Below are 22,150 nucleotides of genomic sequence, written 5' to 3'. Positions count from 1 at the left end.
TTATGAAACTAATCACTATATAAAAAAAAACCTAATTTCGACAGAATTAATAACAAAAAAAAAAAAAAAAAAAAACCCTAATTTATAAATTTTTAACATCTGAAAAAAAAAACCTAATCTCAAAGAAAACCATGATAAGAAAGAAACAACGTACAGGGTTGAATTAAAGAAGTAAAGAACCTTAATTCCTAACAAGATCAAATGAAGAACGACCTTCTTGATTAACCCAAGGCGATTGAAAGAGGTGAGAGCTTAGGGTAGAATGCGCGTATCTTTCTTATTTATAGATATGGCTGTGGTGGATTTATGACCGTTAGGATTCAGCTTAACTTGTAAGCCACATTTTTGAGTTTATTTTCACTCCGTATTACTCTATTTACCGAGTAATATGGATTCATGGATTTATTATTATTTCGGTATTTATTTATTATATTTATTTTTATTTAGTTATAATAACATCTAGTCTAAAGTATTAATCTTATTATTATTATTAATTACTATAAATAAATAAATTATTATAAATTTTAATATCTAAATTTTATGTTCATGTATTATTTACATATAAAAAACTCTGAACCCATAACCTCAAGAACAGTAGGGACGATGCCGCTAAGACCATTTCTAACCGTGACTGTGATGTTACGGGCAGTTAGTGCACTTTTTGGCCAAAAAATGCAATCTGATTGTGACATGACAATGTCAATTTTTGACATTTTTTAACCGATGTGTCAGTTTTTGTGTCAAATATTGATAGGTAGATATGGTAAAATCTGATTGAAAATTAGGTAGAAAAAAATATATTGATAATAAATATAATATATTTATTAAAACAAAAAATCACTGATTAGTTGAAGGATAAACCGACTTTTTTTTCGTCGCAACTCCAACTGACGGTTTGGATCCGTCAGAGTTCTGATGCACCATTAAATTCTGTCACTTTTCGTCAAATGGATTGACGGATGTTAACTGACGGAGGGTTATAAATGGTTTAAGCTAAAGTTCTTATTATTATAGGCTCATAGCATACGGAGTTCTAAAAACACTTATAGAAGGATATTATTCATAATATATAAAATGTGTCTAAAGTTTTATCTTTAATTTAATCGACGGTAAAGGATTTTTCTATAGTTAGGACTATCTTCAAAAAATTAAAAGAAGCAATAATTGATTTTGATTGTACATTAATAATGACCAACCACTGCATGGAAATAACTCATCTTAAACTACCGGTACACATTTTTCAACCAAAAAATATTCTTAAGAATAGCCCTTAGAATAATCCAATATAAATTTATAATTTATGATACAATTAAGATAGTAGTGTGTTATATCGATTCGTGCAAATCGTTTTTCATTTTCAATTACTTAGAAATGTTCAAATCAATTGAGCTTATAAGCATACAATGTCAACTATTAATTATTTTTTTTAAACATCGGTTTGAAATCACCCAAGCGTTCATCTCCCGTAATTGCATAACCCGCCCTCAGTTATTGTCCTGGAGAAAACCCGGACCAATCCGAGGGCATGGGCCGGTAGTATCGACCTGAGTAGATACTTTAGGTTATGGATAACATTGAGTGCAATGTTGAAGCCCAGCAAAGTTGAACTCCTGACCTCTCGCTATGAGAGGCAGGCCATTACCAGCTGACATACAACTCAATGTTTAATGTCAACTATTTTATAATTCAACACACGTTTAAAAAAAATCCTAATTTGGCCGGCGTCATTCTACCGTTTTCCCCTCTGCGATGGGATCTGAAACCGTAGACATCGTTCTAGTATTCCTCCATCTCCATGGTTACTTCTAGTATCGTTAACGAGCCAAGCTTTTAAGGAGCTACTTGAGCTCAAATGAATCATGGTTTAAGGAGTTACTAACATGGACATGCAAGTATGCAACAACCAGCATTGAATATAAACCTAAGAGAACGTCCTACTTAAATCACACATAGACAAATATGGAAAGCTGTTGTAAACTAGTTAGAGTCAACTACCCATTAATATTTAATAAACCTTTAATTTATAGATAAAAAAAATGAATCATTAGCAGAAGAAACTGTAGTCATCAGAGATTTTGTAAACCCCTTTCAAATACAGAAACAAGATAAACCCGTCAAAGTAAAATAACAAAAAAAGGTAAATAGAATCCAAACAAGTTCAGAATAAAATACAAACATGCAAAATAAATTGCAAAATAAATTGCAAAATAAATCAATCACGGACCATCCAATCACAACAAAAATTGCAAAATAAATCAAATGAGTTTCGAAGCTAGCAAAACAATCTTTCATAAAACGTAGTGAAGGGTAAGAAAACCAAACGATGTAAGATGTCTACTTAACCGCAGTGAAGTAACAATCTCCAGGCGTCTTTTGACATGAAATAACTAAATGGAACAGAGGAGCCAAATCACAATAGGTGTCCTACTATTACCTAATGGATCAAGCCCGTACGGACAAATAGGTGATTCCATATTTGAAACTGTGTAATTATCCCCACTTTTCTCCCTTACTGGCGTACAAGGCATCTTTTTCAGGTGAAGGTACTTTTTCGAGTGAACTAGGCCCGACATCACCCTTCTCATGTGACATAGCTATTATCATTTTATTGACCCCAACGCTGAACGGTTAAGACTAGTCATGAAGATGGTGTAGCCAACGGTACTATTAACTATCCAATCAATCATCAAATATCAACGATTTTCTGGAATTATGTTATCTAACCAGTAGAATTCAATGTATCTTCTGTCTTCAATCCCACGCTAAAACAGAATGAAAAACAAAACCCGGAATGTGATATTTCGCTCCAAACACAAGCTTAGTTATTCCTATCAACAAGAGAGCAAAACGGATGTAACATATTCATGATTATAGATAGACATGTTCTCGTTATAACTATAAAGGACCAAGAGATACCAGTAGATTATTCAGCACTCTTCGAGAAAATGATCAGCGCGACACTGCCCCTTAGAAACATTGTCTTGAGCCAAACAAGTAGATAATACATAATGTGATGAAGGGAACACCCATCAACGACTTGTAAGTACAGATGTAGCAGACGAGGAACACTTTACCAACTTTGAAGTCCATAAACTATATGATGATTTTTTCTGTTACTTTATGCAGGCACACCACCAGGTCAATCATAAAAAGAACAGTACACCTAAAAAGAAGATTTCAAAAACTGGGGTACAAGGAATATAACAAGAGATGCTTATAAAGATTGAAGACGTGACGTCAGATTTCAGAATACCTGCAGAGAGAACAAAAAGAAAATTGGTTGATAGTGAAACTATGAATAAAGAAAGGCATCAGTGTATCGTGTACCAGTGTGCCAGCGAATGAAGATTACAAGGCAGGTCTATTAGAAGACCATACCAGTGTCACCGAAGAGCATGTCCTACGTAATCACATTATAGACAGACACAATACAACTATTACGCGATGAATAAGTATGATACAAGAACAAGATTGGAAAACTGAGAAATTAGGAATAAAATAAATGCTTATAGACAATTAAGGACGTCAGCTTTAAGATTACCTACATACATAATAAAAAAGAAGATTGGTTGTTATTGAAACAAAGGATTCAGTGATGTAGCATCAAACTAGGATTCCAATCATCAGGAAAACCGTTATAACACTTCTAATTTGCTATTCTAGTGATTGAATAAGACGGTGACAAGCAAGAAATGGAAAACGACAAGTCACAAGATTCCACAAACCCATCAGTAAAAAAATCAAGATATAAAAATATCAAGACTGAAAGACAAAAACCAACATTCTTGAATAAAAAATTTCATATGATGCATAAAACCAGAAGATGGTTGATAGAGAATAGCCCCAAGGCCAAGCCCAATAATGATATTGAAAAGTTGGCCAAGCCCAATAGGAATACTATATATTAGTGCTAGTCATTTAGGGTTGGGGAAGGAGAATTATCGTTGAGTTTTGCATTTCGGTCTTTAAGAAGACTTGGGCAGGAAGTTGCAATGGTATTGCTCCTTCTCTGATTAGCCAGTGAGGTATTTTGTAAGCTTTATTAACAATTGAATAAAATCTCTTTATCATTCCATTGTTCTTCTTTATTATTCAATCCTTGTTACATATCGAAAGTTGCTGCTATTATACTTCAATTTTTGCTGCTATAATTTTGTTTCCTGGCAATGGAACAAAATTATAATTTTAACTAACTAATATACTAATAACAAATCGCTTAACTTATATTTTAATGTCCGTTCATCGCACTGGCTAAAAACCTAATCTAAATATATAATTGAGAAAAAAAAAAAAGTAGAGTAAAATTGAATTACAAGGTTATAACTTATAATAACAAGTCCACTACATCAAGAGCCCAACCTAAAACCCTAATACTAAAACCTTAGGTTATTTTTCCTTATATATATATGAGTTATATCTGTAGAGCCGTTTATGATCGTAATCACATCAGTAACCTTAAATAATCTTTTATTAGCGCCGTTTGAATCATCATTGGTAACCTTAAAGATAATTTAAGGTTACCGATGTGATTACGATCAAAAACGACACTACATATATAACTCATATATATAAGGAAATATACCATAAGGTTTTAGACTATTAGGGTTTTAGGTTGGGCTCTTAATGTAGTGGACTAGTTTTTTTAAGTTATAACCTTGTAATTCAATTTTACTCTACATTTTTTTTCTCAATTATATATTAAGATTAGGTTTTTAGCCCGTGCGATGCACGGACATTAAAATATAAGTTAGATGATTTGTTATTAGTATATTAGTTATTTAATTAGTTAGTCAGTTAGTTAATTAGTTATTTAAAATTATACTTCAAATTATAATTTTGTTCCATCGCCGGGAAACAAAATTATAACAGCAGAAATTGAAGTATAACAACAGCAGCTGGATTGAATAATAAAGAACAATGGAATGATAAAGATATGTTATTCAATTGTAAATAAAGTTTACAAAATCAGTTGAGATCCACAAGGATACCTCACTGGCTAATCAGAGAAGTAGCAATACCATTGCAACTTCCTACCCAAGTCTTCTTAGAGACCGAAATACTAATATATAGTATTCCTATTGGGCTTGGCCTTAAACTCTTCAATATCATTATTGGGCTTGGGCTTGGGCTTGGGCTATTCTCTATCAATGGTCATACGAGGCACAATACCTATAGTCAACATGCAGTCCTTATATATCAGAAAAATGTAATATAGACATTCTACCAAAGGAACTTAAAACAAACAGAATTTAAAGTTGTAAGAGCAATAAAGTATTTTTATTTCGAGTATCTAGACATAACTCAGATGGCGCTCCGCTTTTGCAATCCATAGGCAAGAAAGACAATAGTGTAACCATTGGACAAACTTGATACACCTACACATGATGAATGAAGTTACAAAAAAAAAACAACCGAAACACGAACTAGACCATTAAAAAGGTAATAACAAAGAAAATAGGGTTTTGGTATGAAGTAAAATATTACTTTAGCTGCAACGGTCCAACCCTGCGTAGTCGTCTCTGCACAACAAGTAGAGCCAATTCTGACATCAACCCTAAGACAAGTACACCCAAACCAAGTTTTAGAAAAGGTAAGGAAAAAAAATAAGATTAAAAATAGAAAAGAAAACCAAGGCATCTATGTCTACCTGATGCAAGTGATCCATAGTCGTCTTCGATTGAACACAAGGAAAAGACTGATAAGCTCATACAACACAAGAACCTTTAGTCAAGCAATAACATTTGCGCATTAATATAACTACAATTAATGACCAAGTGTAACGAAAGTTATAAGGTAGAGTCTTATATTTTAACCCATAATCAAGATGAAGTGGTTAGAAAACATATTGATATGATCCAATGTATCTGCAATATTCTAAAGATAAGTAAATTAGCTGAGATGCACTTGCTTCCCCAAAGCAATCCATCCAATGTAATAAATAGAAGAGAGAAACAAACCAGGAAAGGAACAGTTCAGTCAACAGACAAGCTATGTTATTCACTTGTTCCTATCAACAAAAAAACCGACAAAAGTTAACATATTCAGGAGATATAGAAAAACAGACAAAGAGTAACCATATAACAATGTGACTAGCTTGATTCTTGAATCCATTACTACAACCAAAGTACGCCCCAAGTACAAATAACACAAACTAATAACCACAGTTGAGTAGAACAACAATAAATACCCACAGTATCTAATGGGCCCATCGACAATTGTATTATAAATTTAGCGCCCCTTTTGGAACCCGATACGAGACCTACCAGAACCTTCATACCCTTCTCGGGTAGACGACCCACCACTTGCTCTCATTGTTCCTCCACTTCCAACTTTATCCAACGGTTTCTTCCCTCCTTTAACATTGTCCAAAAATTGGTCCAGACCAAATGGATCTTTTTCCATCTCAAACTCGACTGGACCATCTCTTGGTCCACTCTTTTCACCAGCACCAGAGAAACCCTTATCGGGTTTAAACCGCTCAGTCTTCCTGATCTTCTCGAGCTGCTCATCGGCCCCACCATACATCTCATCATCTGCATCTTTCTTTGGCCTATATAACGTGGATAAAGTCGGTTGTGCAGTGAACAAGCCTTTATCATACACATTGTATTGATCATCAGTTGCAAAACCAGAATCCATCCCCTTTTCTTGATTAAACAAACGCTGATCGTACATTACTTCACCCCCTCGTGATCCACCTGATGCCATTCCGAGTGCAACCTTTTCACTAATGTCCCGGTCTCGGTCTCTCGTGATTTTACTCTTCTTCCCCATCGCTGCATCTTTAGCCTCCAATCTTCTCTCTCTTTCTCTCTCTCTACGTCTCTCTTCACGAATCTTTTCTCTTTGAATTCTCTCTTCTCTCTCCTCTTTTGATTCTCTAGGTCCATCCCGGTCCTTCACACGTCTATATTCATGTTCAACAGGCTCATCCACATCCATCATATTCTTTTCAGAGGGTACAAATGAACCAGCACCAACAGTAGTCCCGGTGCCAGTTCTTTCAGATCTTGCTTTCTGAGCCAATGCTCGTAATTCTTGTTCTTTTCTTTCTTTGTCTTTCAACATCATTTCTTTTTGAACTTTGGACCTCATGGCAACAGCTTCTCGAGCTCTCTGTTCTGCTACATATAACGCTTCAGAAAGCTTTGCGAAATTATCGTTAATTTGGACTTCTTGAAGTCCTCTACCATCGGCTGCCAAACGTTTATCAAGTGGGATTGTGTACCCTTTAGGATTCTTCCAGTTAGAAATACACGGAGGAATCTTCCAATCTTGTTGGTCTTTTACAGTAACAGGACGGGGAGGGGAGTGCATGACCGGAACCGGCGGTGAACCATTAGCTTTTGGGACTCGTTTGTGTTTAAACTTTGGCGGCTCTAAAGGGTCCACAGGCATCTCAACCATTCTAATAATTCTCTCCTTTGCACCCGAGTTAAATGCAGCTGACTGCTGAGAAGGCTTGTACTTGATGAACTTTGAATCTTGAGACTGAGTCTGGACATTTTTTGGCTGAGCTGCACTTAATCTAACATTCACAATCTTCTCAAGAGCTGCTTTTGTCTGAAGTGTTGTCTCTTCAATCTCTTTCTGCTTCTCATCATCATCCTCGTCATCTTCTTCTTCCTCATCTTTCAAAATCTTTGGGACGATATCTCTGTGCTGTGAATAAACAATCTTCTTAGCATTTTCATTCTGCTTCACAATAGCATCAAATGTTAAGTTCCCACGGTTATCAACTGTGACAGGCAACGTCTTTGGACCAGAAGATGAATCTTTCTTCCTACCCATATCAAGAGGATATTGCGCATAATGAATCTCGGGAAATGCTCCCCCATCACCATAGTCATGTGCCTTTGATGGCCGATACTTCAAACGTTCTGCTGTATTATACAATGGAATGGTATTAGTTTTAATAATCTCAGCTCGCTCCTCCTCTGTCGGAGCACTGTATCTTTGCTTGAACCATGGATCGCTCGAGTGATCATAGAAGGTAGCAGCAGATGATTTTGCAGGTGGTAAAATCTCCTTCAGAGCAGCCATGGTGACAAAAACCTGAAACAAAAAAAATAACAAATGCAGAAACAAATCAATCCTTACTGCTAATAAGTCTAACTTGTCATCCCAACATAATTAACGAAAGATGCAGCTAATATATATAGCAGCTTCATCAAAATATAAGATTAATTAATATAGGAGTGGAGGCAGAAGGTTATGAGGGGGCCCATGGTGGCTTTGGGTTTGGTCCTAGAAATGAAGAGGGGCGCTCAATTCTTGAGTTTGCCATTGCCCACGAGTTGGTGGTAGCAAACTCTTTCTTCAAGAAGAGGGATGCTCAGTTAGCCACATTCCATAGCGGGGGTCGCAACACCCAGATTGACTTTTTGCTTCTTCGTAAAGGGGAACTTAGGACATGTAAGGACTGTAAGGTCCTTCCAGCTTTGACGTGCTCCTCCCAGCACAGATTGCTGGTCATGGACCTAGTCACTAGGGGAAGAGTTGGCAGGAGGGCTAGGGCTGTACAACCTAGAATCCTTTGGAAGAACCTCTATGGAGCGAATGCGGAGACTTTTAGAGCGATTGTTGTTAATAGATTGAGTGTAGAAGAGGATTACGTTGCCCCTACGGACGCAGACCAGATATGGAATCGCATGGCGTCCACTATCAGAGATGTGGCAAAAGAGACCTTAGGAGTGGCTATAGGGACATCGAGAGCCCATAAGAGTAGAAGAGAGTCGTGGTGGCTTAGTGACGATGTCCAATCGAAAGTCGCGTTAAAGCAGACGAGGTTTAGGGAGCTCATTACTCTTGGAGAAGGGACACCTGAAGAGAGAACTAGGGTAGAAGAAAGATATAAAGAAGCTAAAAGAGAAGCTAAGAAGGCCGTAGCAATTGCAAAAGACAAAGCATATGAAGACTTGTATAGAAAACTTGACTCTAAAGAGGGAGCTAATGACATATATAGGATAGCCAAAGCTAGGGAGCGAGGAAGGAGGGACTTAGGTAACATCAAATATATCAAGGATGTAGCAGGGCAAAGTATAGTGAGAGAAGACCTTATTAGGAAAAGATGGGAAGAATATTTTGCATCCCTTTTCGGTAGGGGAAGACCAGAGCGGAACGGTGAACCCCACGAGGTTCAGGAGTTTCAAAACAACTGTTTCTGCACGAGGATTAATCAGGAGGAAGTTAGATTGGCCCTACGAAAGATGGGGAGAAACAAAGCAGTAGGACCAGACCAAATTCCGATTGAGGCGTGGAAGTGCCTAGGAGGTGACGGGGTTAGATGGTTGACAAACCTTTTCAACACGACGTTTAGAAGCGCAAATATGCCTATGGAATGGAGACTCAGTGAGGTTATTCCCATTTACAAGAACAAGGGAGATGCGCAATTATGTAGTAACTATAGAGGCATAAAGTTACTCAGTCATACTATGAAGCTTTGGGAAAGAGTGATCGAGACGAGGCTCAGACGCGAGACAAAGGTTTCAGAGAACCAATTCGGCATCATGCCAGGACGCTCGTCGATGGAAGCGATTCACATAGTTAGAAGCCTTATGGAGAAGTATAGGGAAAAGCAAAAGAACCTACACATGGCGTTCTTAGACTTGGAAAAAGCTTATGACTGTGTCCCGCGTGAGCTGATTTGGAAGACTCTTAATGCTAGGGGAGTCCCAAGTAGATATATAAGATCTATTAGAGATATGTACGAGGGGGCGAAGACTCGTGTACGTACGACGGTAGGAAACACAGAGTTTTTCCCGGTAGAGGTTGGTTTACATCAGGGATCTGCCCTTAGCCCTTATCTTTTCGCTTTGATCCTAGACGAGTTGACTCATAGGATACAAGACAACATCCCATGGTGCCTGATTTTCGCCGACGATATTGTATTAGTTTCGGATTCTCAGGATGAGCTTAACAGGAGGCTAGAGCAATGGAGGATCGCCTTAGAATCAAATGGCCTACGGATTAGCAGACTTAAATCGGAGTACCTTAGATGCGATTTCAAGGGGGGCGAAGAGGAACACGACGATATAGTGGATATCAGAATTGGGGATCAGATTCTACCCCCGCAAGAGTCCTTTAGATATTTAGGCTCGATGCTTCACATTTCGGGAAGGATAGATGAGGATGTGACGCATCGTATACGAGTAGGATGGTTGAAGTGGAGGGCTGCGAAAGGGGTGTTGTGCGACAAGAAGGTCCCACTTAAACTGAAAGGTAAATTCTTTAAGGTAGCAATTAGACCAGCCATGTTGTACGGATCAGAGTGTTGGCCAATGACGAAGGCCCAAGAGAGGAGGATGGAGGTGGCAGAAATGAGGATGCTTAGATGGACGTGTGGTAAGACCATGCTAGATATGATACCAAATGGAGTTTTTAGAGAGAAATTGGAAGTTGGGAACATCATCAACAAACTTAGGGAAGGACGACTTAGATGGTTTGGGCATGTTAAGAGGCGCCCACTTTTAGCCCCAGTTAGGAGAGTCGAGACCCTCGCCGTTGGCGGCGTAAGGAGAAGGGGTAGACCTAGACGTAGGATGGAGGATAGATTGAAGCTTGACATGAAAGAGCTCCTACTGACGGAGGACATGACTTCTGATAGGAGCCTGTGGAGGAGTAGAATTAGAATTATTGAGTAGGTTTTTTTTTTTTTTTTTTTTTTTTTGTTGTTAGTTACTTTTATTATACAACTACATATATAACTATAACCAGATATTCAATAACCACACTATGTATACCCCTCTACATGGTTTATATGCCTTTGTATCTATGTATATGTTTTTAGGCTATATATATGTACCGATGTATATGTTTGTATCTCTATATATATGTATCTATGTATCTAAGTGCATGTATTGGTGTATGTAGGTTTGTCTGTCTTGTATCTGTACCTAGGTATATATATCTACGAATGTATCTATATGTATTTATGTTTAAGCATGAGTTTTTTTTTTTTTTTTTTTTTTTTTTTTCATGCTTTCGTGTGGTATATATACATCGATGTGTGTGTCTGTGTGGGTGCGTATATGTATATGTATATATCTTGTTTGTCTGTATGTCTACCTGAAATTAAATGGTTATGTGCACTATTTTATTCATGCTCTTTGCCCTACTGTTGTGCATTACTGCTATATGTGTCCCCTTTATGGTTACTGTGTATGGTTGCTTCTTGCTAGGCGCTCATTACTCGTAAAGGTACGTATCATTTGCCCTGTCTATTTCGTTCTTATGAGCTCTTCGGGCCGGAGGTCCTTTAGGAAGCAATCTCTTTTGCGCTAGAGTAGAGGGAGGGACGACCTTATCTAGGCGCGGGTTCTATACCCGCGGATGGAGTAGTGACTTCCTTCTAATCTAGGGTACGAGGAATGATTGTCTACACTCACCTCCCCCATACCCCACTTTCGTTGGATTGGGTAATGTTGTTGTTGTTGTTGAGTATTAATATTATTGGCTATTGGCTATTATCAATGACTACTTTGTATGGACATCAAAGGTTACGCCTTTCGGCATGTTAGGTCAAATTCAACACCAGACCTAGGTACTACATAACAGATACACGTAGGAAAACCCGATATATACGAACGAATTAATAATCAATAATTATATGTAATAAAAATTAGATTCGGATAGTCGAAATACCAGAGATTTATAAAATCTGGATCAGTGAGATTGAAGAAATATCTGCGATCAGGATTTATATCCGATTAAGACGAATTACGTGTCACGCTAGTAGTCTGGGTGGGAAGGAATTTGCAAATTTGGGGATCGAGATTCTGTATTTGAAGAGTCTAGGGTTTCGCTGGGTGAAGTTTTATCTTCGGTGATAATTTGGGGACCCATAAACCTATGGGCGGGGTATCCAAATTAAATAGTCTTGCTTTCTAGTGTCGTGTTTTAATACACTTTTGATCATTCAATAAATCATTTATTTACACTTTTACAATCAACTAGTGAAATGACCCGTAAAAATACGGGTTTGTTTAAACGAAACAGTTTAATGATATGTTTTAGTATTAAGTGAATGTAAATGATAAAGTCATTTAATTTATTGCCCCATGGAATCACGGATTCCGACTAAGAAACTTGTCGTTGATTTTACAAACATAAAGTTCGCTCAAAGTTAAATATTTATATTTTTAATAATAATAATTAATAATAATAATAATAATAAATGCCTTTTAATTTTTTTTAGAAAAATAAAATTACAATTTAAGAGAGATTAATATTACTTTTTATAAAAGATTTTGTATTATTTTTTAATCAAATTAATATATAATTATGACATCATCATTATAAAAAGTAGAGAGTAATTTAGTTTAATTATGATTTCATCATTTTAAAGGTTTATTATACTATATAGATTTTAGCTATAAAAAAACATAAGACAATGTTGATTTTTACAAGAATAAATTAACAGTAACCCGTAAAGTTACTGGTTTGTTGAAAAAAAAAAAATATAAAAATATAAGAAAATTATCTCTTAATTGTTAAAAGACCAAGAGTTCATAACAACTATTTCTCATATTGAAAGTAAGCAGTTGACAAAACTTGTTGATAACATCAATATCACTTAATTTAAAGGTATATTATTCTCTCATAAACAACAACGTAAAATTGAATATAGGAGGATCAACCAATATGACTTATTCAACAATTCAATAAACGGGACTCGCATGTAGCATTATACCAAACTCAGCTCGACTCGTCCATAGTGCCCTTGAACCAAATAAAATTTGGTCTAGCATCACGATTTTGAATAGATAACCAAGTCCTACTCAACCATATTGTCTCTCAATCCATACATTGGACTCTCAATCTATGAAGCTACCTGAATAATAAATGAATTAGTAACAAATATGTAAATCAATTCTTTATTGGTCAATATAAGCTTACATGTATCAATCAAACGAAGTATACATAACTAAAAAATTTGTAATCAAACGAAGTATACATAACTAAAAAATTTGTAAGTATAAGAAAAGTAAATATATATGTATGATTATAGATTGCAACTTGGACATGAATACTCGGCTTCATCCCACACAAATATAGATATTATTATAAATTCAAATCAAATCAACAACCATTTCATCAAAACATATAAAATCGCACACATTTAATTACCTGATTAGATATAAAACCACGGGGACTCCCTCTACTGTCAACGAACTCAACGAAAATTCCATAAACCATATCGAAATCTTTGATCTGACATCGTATGTTATGAGAACACCCTCTATGTTGGATCATAGGGTTTAAATGCCGGATAAACCTTCGAATCGTGTAATCACTTTCGCGATAAAGTATTTCGACCCTATACATAGATTGCCTTAGGGTTACACGAAATCTTTATTCGGGATAAGACAAAGGCACAACTCCAATATAGGCAATTCAAATTAGAGTCAAGAACAAAGAGTTTATTATGAATGTTCAATTTTTCATCATCATTGAAAATGAGACAAGTATCATCTATATATAGATTATGAAAGGTCACCATGAAAAGATACATCTTTTGGTATAAAAGTTTTCATGAAAAGTCACACCTTATGATTAAAAGGTTAAGACACCATTTCATTATAATTTACACCATTTCATTAATAATGACACATATTCATAAAGAGTTGTGTCTTTTCGCAAAAAGACACCAACTTACAAACATAACCTTTCACTTGGATTAATCAAGTTAGCTTATACAAGCGTGCACTCCACACTCTCCTAACTTGTATTTGAGCTTAACTCGAAACCCCCTTGTCTCAAGTAAATCACTTATCACACAAAATGACCGTGACACTAAAATCACCAACAATTCCCCCCCCCCCCCCCCAACCCCAATTTAGTGTAATCCTTTGATTTACTAAATAACTATAACATACATACAAACTTACGCATAAATGAAATGCCGTGACGATTGAATTTGATATTAGTATAAATTCAATTCATATAATCGAATATCAAGGGTGTTACTAAGAATTGAACCCTTTCTATCCATAGTGATTATAATGAAGAAAATATACACATAAGTTCAATGCTCTATTGTTCATCTTGACGCTTTTATAAGCCATGCGTCCATATCCTTTCATGAGTATATAGGAAGCCAAGTCCAAGCTTCTTTGAAGCGGCAAACTTCATACTCACATAGGTAACTCTTTTAGTCGTGCACCCGCGTATGCAATTTTTCAAAAGAGCTATTAAGAAGTTAAACTTCAACCTACTCAACTCACGGGTCTAAACACATACTTTGGGATCAGAATATTAATGTGTTTCAATCTTCAGAAAGTAAGTTTACCTCATTGAATTCAGCTCCTAGCGTTGTACTAGAAGGGAATTGGGCGTCTCACTTTGGAAGATTTAATGGACTTCATGAAAGGACCCGTCCTAATCCATTCGAACGAAGTCCATATCGATTATAAACGATTCACAACAGTTGATTACATCGCGAGGTACTTGACCTCTATATGATACATTTTACAAACATTTCATTCGTTTTTGAAAAGACAATCTTTCATTACGTCAAAAGTTGACAGACATGCATACCATTTCATAATATATTCAACTATAATTGACTTAATAATAATATTGATGAACTCGACGACTCGAATGCAACGTCTTTTGAAATATGCCATGAATGACTCCAAGTAATATCTATAACATGAGCAAATGCACAACGGAAGATTTCTTTCGTACCTGAGAATAAACATGCTTTCAAGTGTCAACCAAAAGGTTGGTGAGTTCATTAGTTTATCATAAATAATCATTTCATAATTTTAATAGACCACAAGATTTCATATTTCCATTTCTCATAAACATACGTCCCATGCATAGAGACAAAAATATCATTCATATGGATTGAACACCTGGTAACCGACATTCACAATATGCATATAAGAATATCCCCATCATTCCGGGATCCGCCTTCGGACATCATATAAATTTTGAAGTACTAAAGCATCCGGTAATTTGGATGGGGCTTGTTGGGCCCGATAGATCTATCTTTAGAGTTCGCGTCAATTAGGGTGTCTGTTCCCTAATTCTTAGATTACCAGACTTAATAAAAAGGGCATATTCGATTTCGATAATTCAACCATAGAATGTAGTTTCACGTACTTGTGTCTATTTCGTAAAATATTTATAAAAGCAGCGCATGTATTCTCAGTCCCAAAAATATATATTGCAAAAGCATTTAAAAGGGAGTAATGAAACTCACCATACTGTATTTTGTAGTAAAAATACACATTACGATATTTAACAACTGAACAATGCAGGATTGGCCTCGGATTCACGAACCTATATTAGTATTATATATCAGATAATATCATAAACGTATAATGATAATAAATCAAATATTAATTATATAATATTTATAAAAGTTTTATGTTAAATTCCAATATGTACTTTATTTATTTATTACATCCTTAATTTGTATGTTATATATGTGTATTAAATATATTTGTTTTTATATACATTAATATTAAGTTATCATATTATTCAATTATTAATACAAAGATAGAATTTCTTCGGTAAAATATTTTAATAATTTTATCTATAACTTATTATAATATATTTATGTTTATGTTATTGATACTGTATTATATTTTAATGTTCATGTAAGTTATATAATGTTTTAATTTATATCTATAAAATTTTATAATAATGTCTAATTAATATTATATCAATGTTTTATAATATATATATTACAATTTATCTTTTATGAATATATTTAGTTAATATATAATAATTATATCCATGTTATTAATAATATTATATGCAAATTTAAATAGTATTGACGTATTAAATATAATAATTTGTAATGTATTTTGACATCTTTATATGAAAATTTTAATAATAATAATAATAACTATCATAATGATACACTTTTTAGTGATATTTCTATTAGTAATGTTTATAATAATAATAATAATAATAATAATAATAATAATAATAATAATAATAATAATAATAATAATAATAATAATAATAATAATAATAATAATAATAATAATAATAATAATAATAATAATAATAATAATAATAATAATAATAATAATAAATAAGGATCTGTACGCGTTTGTATCTGTTCCCAATTCAGATCGAGAGAATAGAATAAAAAGAAAAGCAGAGAAAAACGATTCACAATCTAGGGTTTTTCGATCCTTCAACGGATCAATTAATCAATAATCATAAATGTTTAATAGGCATCGATTCATTATCGTCATCGTTCGGTCGTCGTCATCATCAATCCCTAATCATCTTTGTCATCGAAGAACAATCAAGAAAATTAAAGTAGCAGTTGGTGTAATTGATGTTCGTTCAACTTAAGAAGGAAGATTAATCACCGCATCGGGTAGTACCAGGGATTGCATCAAATCACCATCCATCGTTCATGAAATCGGTTCTTTAATTGATGAAATAGGTAATTAGTTGATTATGTTTTTCCTAAATTTCTTTAATCCTTATATAATTTTCTGTATTTCTAAAAATAAAGATCAAACCTAAACCGTATTAAATTGGGTCCTTGATGGGTTTTGATTTAGTGTAACACAACGATGGTCTTAATTTTTGTTTAAAGACAAATAGGATTTATTAGTTACAGTTTGATGGTGATTATTATGATTTAGTTTCTGTTAGTTAATGTTAATGATAATATATATATAGATGTGAGTGATTAGAGGTGGTTTGATGTTTTATTCAAATCAGAAATTGAAAACGTACCACAGTGGTTGATAGGTATTCGGTTATGTTGCAGGTTTACCAGGAGCATACATAATAGTGGAAGTAGCAGGTAACACAGTGAGTTAGGTATGGATTATTGTTGGTGGTTTTGAATTGAACTAAACAGAAAACAGAAGTTTCGAGTAGCTGTAGTAACAACAAGGCTGTAGCAGTGATCACAGAAATGAGCTGCAGATCTTTTGGTAATTGTTTGGTTGAACAAGTAGGTAAGTAATGTTTTCCATTTGGGATATATGTATGTAGTCGTATATATGTGTTGGTTTGATGGTTTGCAGGTGTAATAACAGCAATTTAGTAGTACATCGATGGTGCTTGGGTTGAGCTTGATCTTGAAATAAAATGTACCCGACTGTTATAGCTGCAGAAGCAGTTTCTTCAATTCTTGTTTGATTTTCTCGATTAGTAGTACAGGACTTAAAGGGCGCTTTAGAATGATATTTGCTGTGACTGAATTATTCAACTCTTGTCTTGTTGTGAAGGTAGTGGTTGACAAGAAAATCAAATTAGAGAGGAAGGACATGAAGTAGCAAGAGAATAATAGAGTCTGATGTCGATTGCTAGCTAGATTTTTGGATATATCTGCTTTAATCCGACTCTTTTTACAATATTAGAGACAAGGAAGATCCTTGGATTGTGATGTTAAATAGAATATAGCTTTATCTATAATTTTGTATGATACAGTATTTTGGTGTAAATATATATATAATATATATGTTCTGCACATGTATTATATGTATGCTTGTATTTCGGATATGCATATGTATTTACGTATATATCTGCGTTTGCATCATTATATATCGTTATATATATATATATATATATATATATATATATATATATATATATATATATATATATTTGAATATTAATTATATAAAGAAACAAAATAATATTCATTATATAATCATTAGTATTTCATATTAATTCTATTAATAATATTGAAACTAATAATAATACTAATAATATTAATAATAATATCAAAATAATACTAATAATAATAAGAATAATGACAAGAGTAATAATAATAATAATAATAATAATAATAATAATAATAATAATAATAATAATATGAAATAAAGATAATAATAATAATCATATAAGTAATACTTAATAATGATATTACTAATAATATTAATAACAATATTAATATAATATCTATACCTTATCTTGTAGCTACATTTATTTTTAACTAGTTATTTATATAGCATCTTATATATTTTATACATTTTAACAATATACACGCAGTACCAATCAGGTACAGATATCACATAAATTTTTCAACTACTATAAATAATTAAGTTTTAATTATTAAGTAGGTAAATATTTTATATATGTTGAAATAATTAATTTGAGAGTATAACATTTAATACGCTGTTAATATTGACACAATATATATATATATATATATATATATATATATATATATATATATATATATATATATATATATATATATATATGTATGTATATATATATATTCAATCTACTTTTCTATATTTACATAAACAGTTTAAATAGCAATTTAAGTTTCTTTCATAATCATAAAATAGTTCATTAATATATTTACTATATAATTATTTATACGTATAGTTATTTATATATACATCTCTATTTACAATTAAAGGTTCGTGAATCGTAGGGAATAGTCAAAAGTCAAATGCATTAAAAAAATAATAGTTCAAACATTTTGAGATTCGATTTAATAGACTTTGCTTATCATGTCGAGATCATATAAAGATTAAGTTTAAATTTAGTCGGAAATTCCTGGGTCGTCACAGTACCTACCCGTTAAAGAAATTTCATCCCGAAATTTGATTAGGATGGTCATGGTTGACAATAAATATGTTGTCACGACACATGTGAGCTCAAGAATAGAGTTTTATTACCATTGGGTAATAAGGAATAAATAATTCTATTATTCAAAGAGTATAAGCGAAGCTGTCGCAAAATATTGAAATATAGAAATAGGGATTCGTCTTAACTTTTAACGTTGTCTTGGTTGAATTCCGGAATTCAAGGGATTTAAAGAAAATCTTCAAAATCTAAGAGATTTGATTCTTCGGCGAATAAGGAGATTAAGATCTCTTTAATTAAATACGGTGATCTGTCTCGATTACTCTGTCTGATATTTCCATTATAAATTAAACTCCTCCGTTCCAATATTCTCACCATTCCTATACTTTCCTTCTTAGTTCATACATCCAAAAGATTGTGAAAATGCTTAGTCCAGTTCTAATCCCTAATATTTTTCTAATTATCATTTCTGTCATCCTTCTTTTCAATCTTCCACAAGAAAAATCTGTTTACTTCTACTATTACCTTGGGGTGATACTATTCTTAATTATACCGTGTCTTTATATTGCTATTCGTATTAATATCCGCGATTTGTAACTTTCGTGTTGTTATTGGGCTTTATATTTTCTCTTATATTTTGATGCCCCTGCTTCTGTCTCCTATAATCATTGCCATCCTGTAAAGACCCGTCCTTATCCATCCGGACGGAATCTTCAATATTTGGTCCCAGTGCGATGATCGATTCCAAGTAATGTCCTTAACATAAGCAAATGCACAGCGGAAGACTTAATTTGTACCTGAGAATAACATGCTTTAATATGTCAACATAAAGTTGGTGAGATATATAGGTTTGATGCTAGCAGCGTTATAACTATGGACCACAAGATTTCATGTTTATACATAATACACTCCTCGTGTATGAAAAGTCGTTGAGCACTTGGTAACCATACTTAACATTTAAATCACAGCAGCATATTCTTAAATAAACTCTACACCGTACCAAGTGTAGTAACGAGACGAAGTACTGTGCAACCGTTTAAAACTGGTCGTCCAGCCCGGTTGGGGTTGTCAGGCCCGATAGATCTATCAACAGGATTCGCGTTTACAATACCGCTGTAAATAACAGTTACCAAGCTACAGGGAAGTATGCCAGTGGTACAACTCAACGTAGAATATATTTTTCAGTTACTTGTGTCCATAACGTAAAACATAAAATACATGTATTCTCATCCCGAAATACTTAGAGTTTAAAAGTGGGACTATATACTCACCTAATGTATTTTGTAGTAAAAATACATAAAACACCATTGATCAATTATAAGGTTGGCCTTCGATTCACGAACCCTTATAAGCTTTATTTAAAAAGAATTGCTTTGGACCAGGCTCGAACCCTCGACCTCTCGTTCCACACAAACACCCTAAGCCGTAGTTCTGCCATTTCATTTCTGTTCTATTTCACGATTTAAATCTATATAACCTTTTTTCCCCGTTTTCATCTTAATCTTCAATACCCAAAACATACGATATATATCTTCATCATTATCAGTTAATCCGAATAGAAGTGGGTTCATATCTCGGCCCAATTCACTTTCCGGCCCACTAACTAATATTTAATTCCTTTGATTAATTGCAACCGGCCCAATGTAAATTGTTAAAGTTTTATCAGATATATAAATTACCCCGTATAATAATAACCTTTACATAAATACGGTGTATAACTAAAAGGGATCCTAGGGCTGGATATTCTATACCTTTCTTTTTCTTTTTAACAACCGACAGCACAAATTGTGGGGTGCCATCGACAGAAAAAAAAAATCAGGCATAAGTACACTATCATCCTTTATTCTTCTTATTATCACCTCTCACCTAAAATCTTGATCAACCTCTTCATCTATCATTGATTATTACATATTCAATTGTCATCTTATTTGGTATCTAAAGGGTGTAGAAACGGAAGACATACACCGCTAAAGTTGCTGCAAAAGAAGTCGTTTAATTGGGGTTTCGGAACAGTAAGAAAAATGGTGTTGAAGGTTCATGTTGACAGCGAATCAGGAACATGTGTTTTTTGAGTTTGTCTAGGTTTGTTAGTGGACAGAAAGCATGACAACAGGGTTGTTCAATTGGTGTTGGATCAAAGGTGTAGTGATGATTATATCGAACTGGAAGATTATGGTTCCAAGGTGATTGTTTACATTGATGGTCGCAATATGAAACAAAAACAGAAGTAGGTTGATGCTTGTGTTCATGCTTTTGATTGATATATCAAATAAGGAGGACGATGTTTGAAGAAAAAGGAAGTTGATCAAATAAATATTAGGTGTGGTGATCGATGGTGGTCTCGATGGTGAACCCAGAAGATAACATAAAGGAATATAGGTTGTGTTGAAGTGGGGTATTCGGTTTTGTGATTTAAATGAAACGAAGGTGGTGGTGATACATAATGATGACCGTGATGTTAAAGTGGCGACTAGGAAGGAAACAATAGTGATGACGTGTGGTTTAAAGTTCGAGATTAAACATGATGGTGGCGGATGGGTTTATAAAGGTGGTGAGGGTGTAGTGTCATGGTGGAGTGCCAACGAAGGTGGTTGTAAGGTGGTCACCATGGGTGACGATTTGTAATGTTTTATAATGATCAACAGGTTCGACAAATAATCACAAGGGAATAGAAGAAGAAGAAAAATATAAAGGTGAATGTGATAGGAACAGGAGAATCTGTAACATTTATTGTTTGTTACTTAGACAGATGGTATCGATTTGTACTAGATGAGGAACGTAATTCAACCATTACTACAGATTGATAATGATATATAACAGAATACGGTTTTATATGGATTTATTTATTTAATTATCTATATATGTATTGATTGTCTGTTTACATATTATATATATCTGGTTATCAGTATATCTATAATAATCTAGATATTATATTAATACAATAATAATTCATAATGTTAATAATAATATTATTACTTCTTTTAATAATATAATATTAATAACAAATTTTAATAACAAATATATAATGTGATAATATTAGTAATAATGATATAACAAATTATATATTTTATATTTTTTATCTATATATTATGATGATATTAATTTCTATCAGCCTAATAATTGTTGAATGTATTATTAATAATAATAAATATAATTTATAAGGATAAAAATACTAATAATGACATAACACTAATTATAATAATAATAATATTACTAATTATAATTTTTATCCTAAAATGTATAACAATAATATTGTTAATAACAATACTATTAACAATACTAATATCATTAATAACAACAATAATATAAAAATAATACATTATCCCTCTATATATATTATTTCTTATTAATATATATATACACATACATTTGTGTATAATTGTTCGTGAATCATCTGGCATGGTCAAAAAGGTAACTGATTATCCAAATATAGATTTCAAACTTTCTAGACTCAACATTACAGATTTTGCTTATCGTGTCGGAAACATATAGAGATTAAGGTTTAAATTTGGTCGGAAATTTCCGGGTCGTTACAGTACCCACACGTTAAAGAAATTTCGTCCCCGAAATTTGATCGAGATCGTCATGACTAACAATAAAATGTTTTTATGACGAGTATGAA

At 33.5% G+C, this 22,150-nt stretch overlaps 2 protein-coding genes across 5 annotated transcripts; one reads left to right on the top strand and one right to left on the bottom strand.

Annotated features, from left to right (window-relative positions):
• Nucleotides 1-2,453: 2,453 nt before the first annotated feature.
• LOC139839864 (SNW/SKI-interacting protein A-like) lies at nt 2,454-8,065 on the bottom strand. 4 transcript variants are annotated; one of them, XM_071830062.1, is made up of 5 exons: nt 5,958-8,065; nt 5,648-5,864; nt 5,485-5,554; nt 2,917-3,253; nt 2,454-2,828 (listed from the first exon to the last, which is right to left on the bottom strand). In XM_071830062.1, exon 1 carries the CDS (start codon nt 8,041-8,043, stop codon nt 6,229-6,231), a length of 1,815 nt encoding a protein of 604 aa, XP_071686163.1. In that variant the 5' UTR covers nt 8,044-8,065; the 3' UTR covers nt 2,454-2,828; nt 2,917-3,253; nt 5,485-5,554; nt 5,648-5,864; nt 5,958-6,228. The 4 variants fall into 4 exon arrangements, with proteins under 4 accessions (XP_071686163.1, XP_071686162.1, XP_071686164.1 ...); XM_071830061.1 differs by having other exon boundaries at nt 5,648-8,065; XM_071830063.1 differs by lacking the exons at nt 2,454-2,828; nt 2,917-3,253 and adding an exon at nt 4,766-5,375 and having other exon boundaries at nt 5,648-8,065.
• A 409-nt stretch (nt 8,066-8,474) lies between these two features.
• Nucleotides 8,475-21,153, top strand: LOC139843163 (uncharacterized). Its single transcript, XM_071833231.1, has 3 exons — nt 8,475-8,788; nt 8,966-9,281; nt 20,956-21,153. Exons 1-3 carry the CDS (start codon nt 8,475-8,477, stop codon nt 21,151-21,153), a joined length of 828 nt encoding a protein of 275 aa, XP_071689332.1.
• The last annotated feature ends 997 nt before the right edge of the window (nt 21,154-22,150 follow it).

This window comes from Rutidosis leptorrhynchoides, chromosome 4, assembly GCF_046630445.1.
Source record: "Rutidosis leptorrhynchoides isolate AG116_Rl617_1_P2 chromosome 4, CSIRO_AGI_Rlap_v1, whole genome shotgun sequence".
Taxonomy (NCBI): domain Eukaryota; kingdom Viridiplantae; phylum Streptophyta; class Magnoliopsida; order Asterales; family Asteraceae; genus Rutidosis; species Rutidosis leptorrhynchoides.
This window is presented reverse-complemented; position numbering and strand designations above follow the sequence as displayed.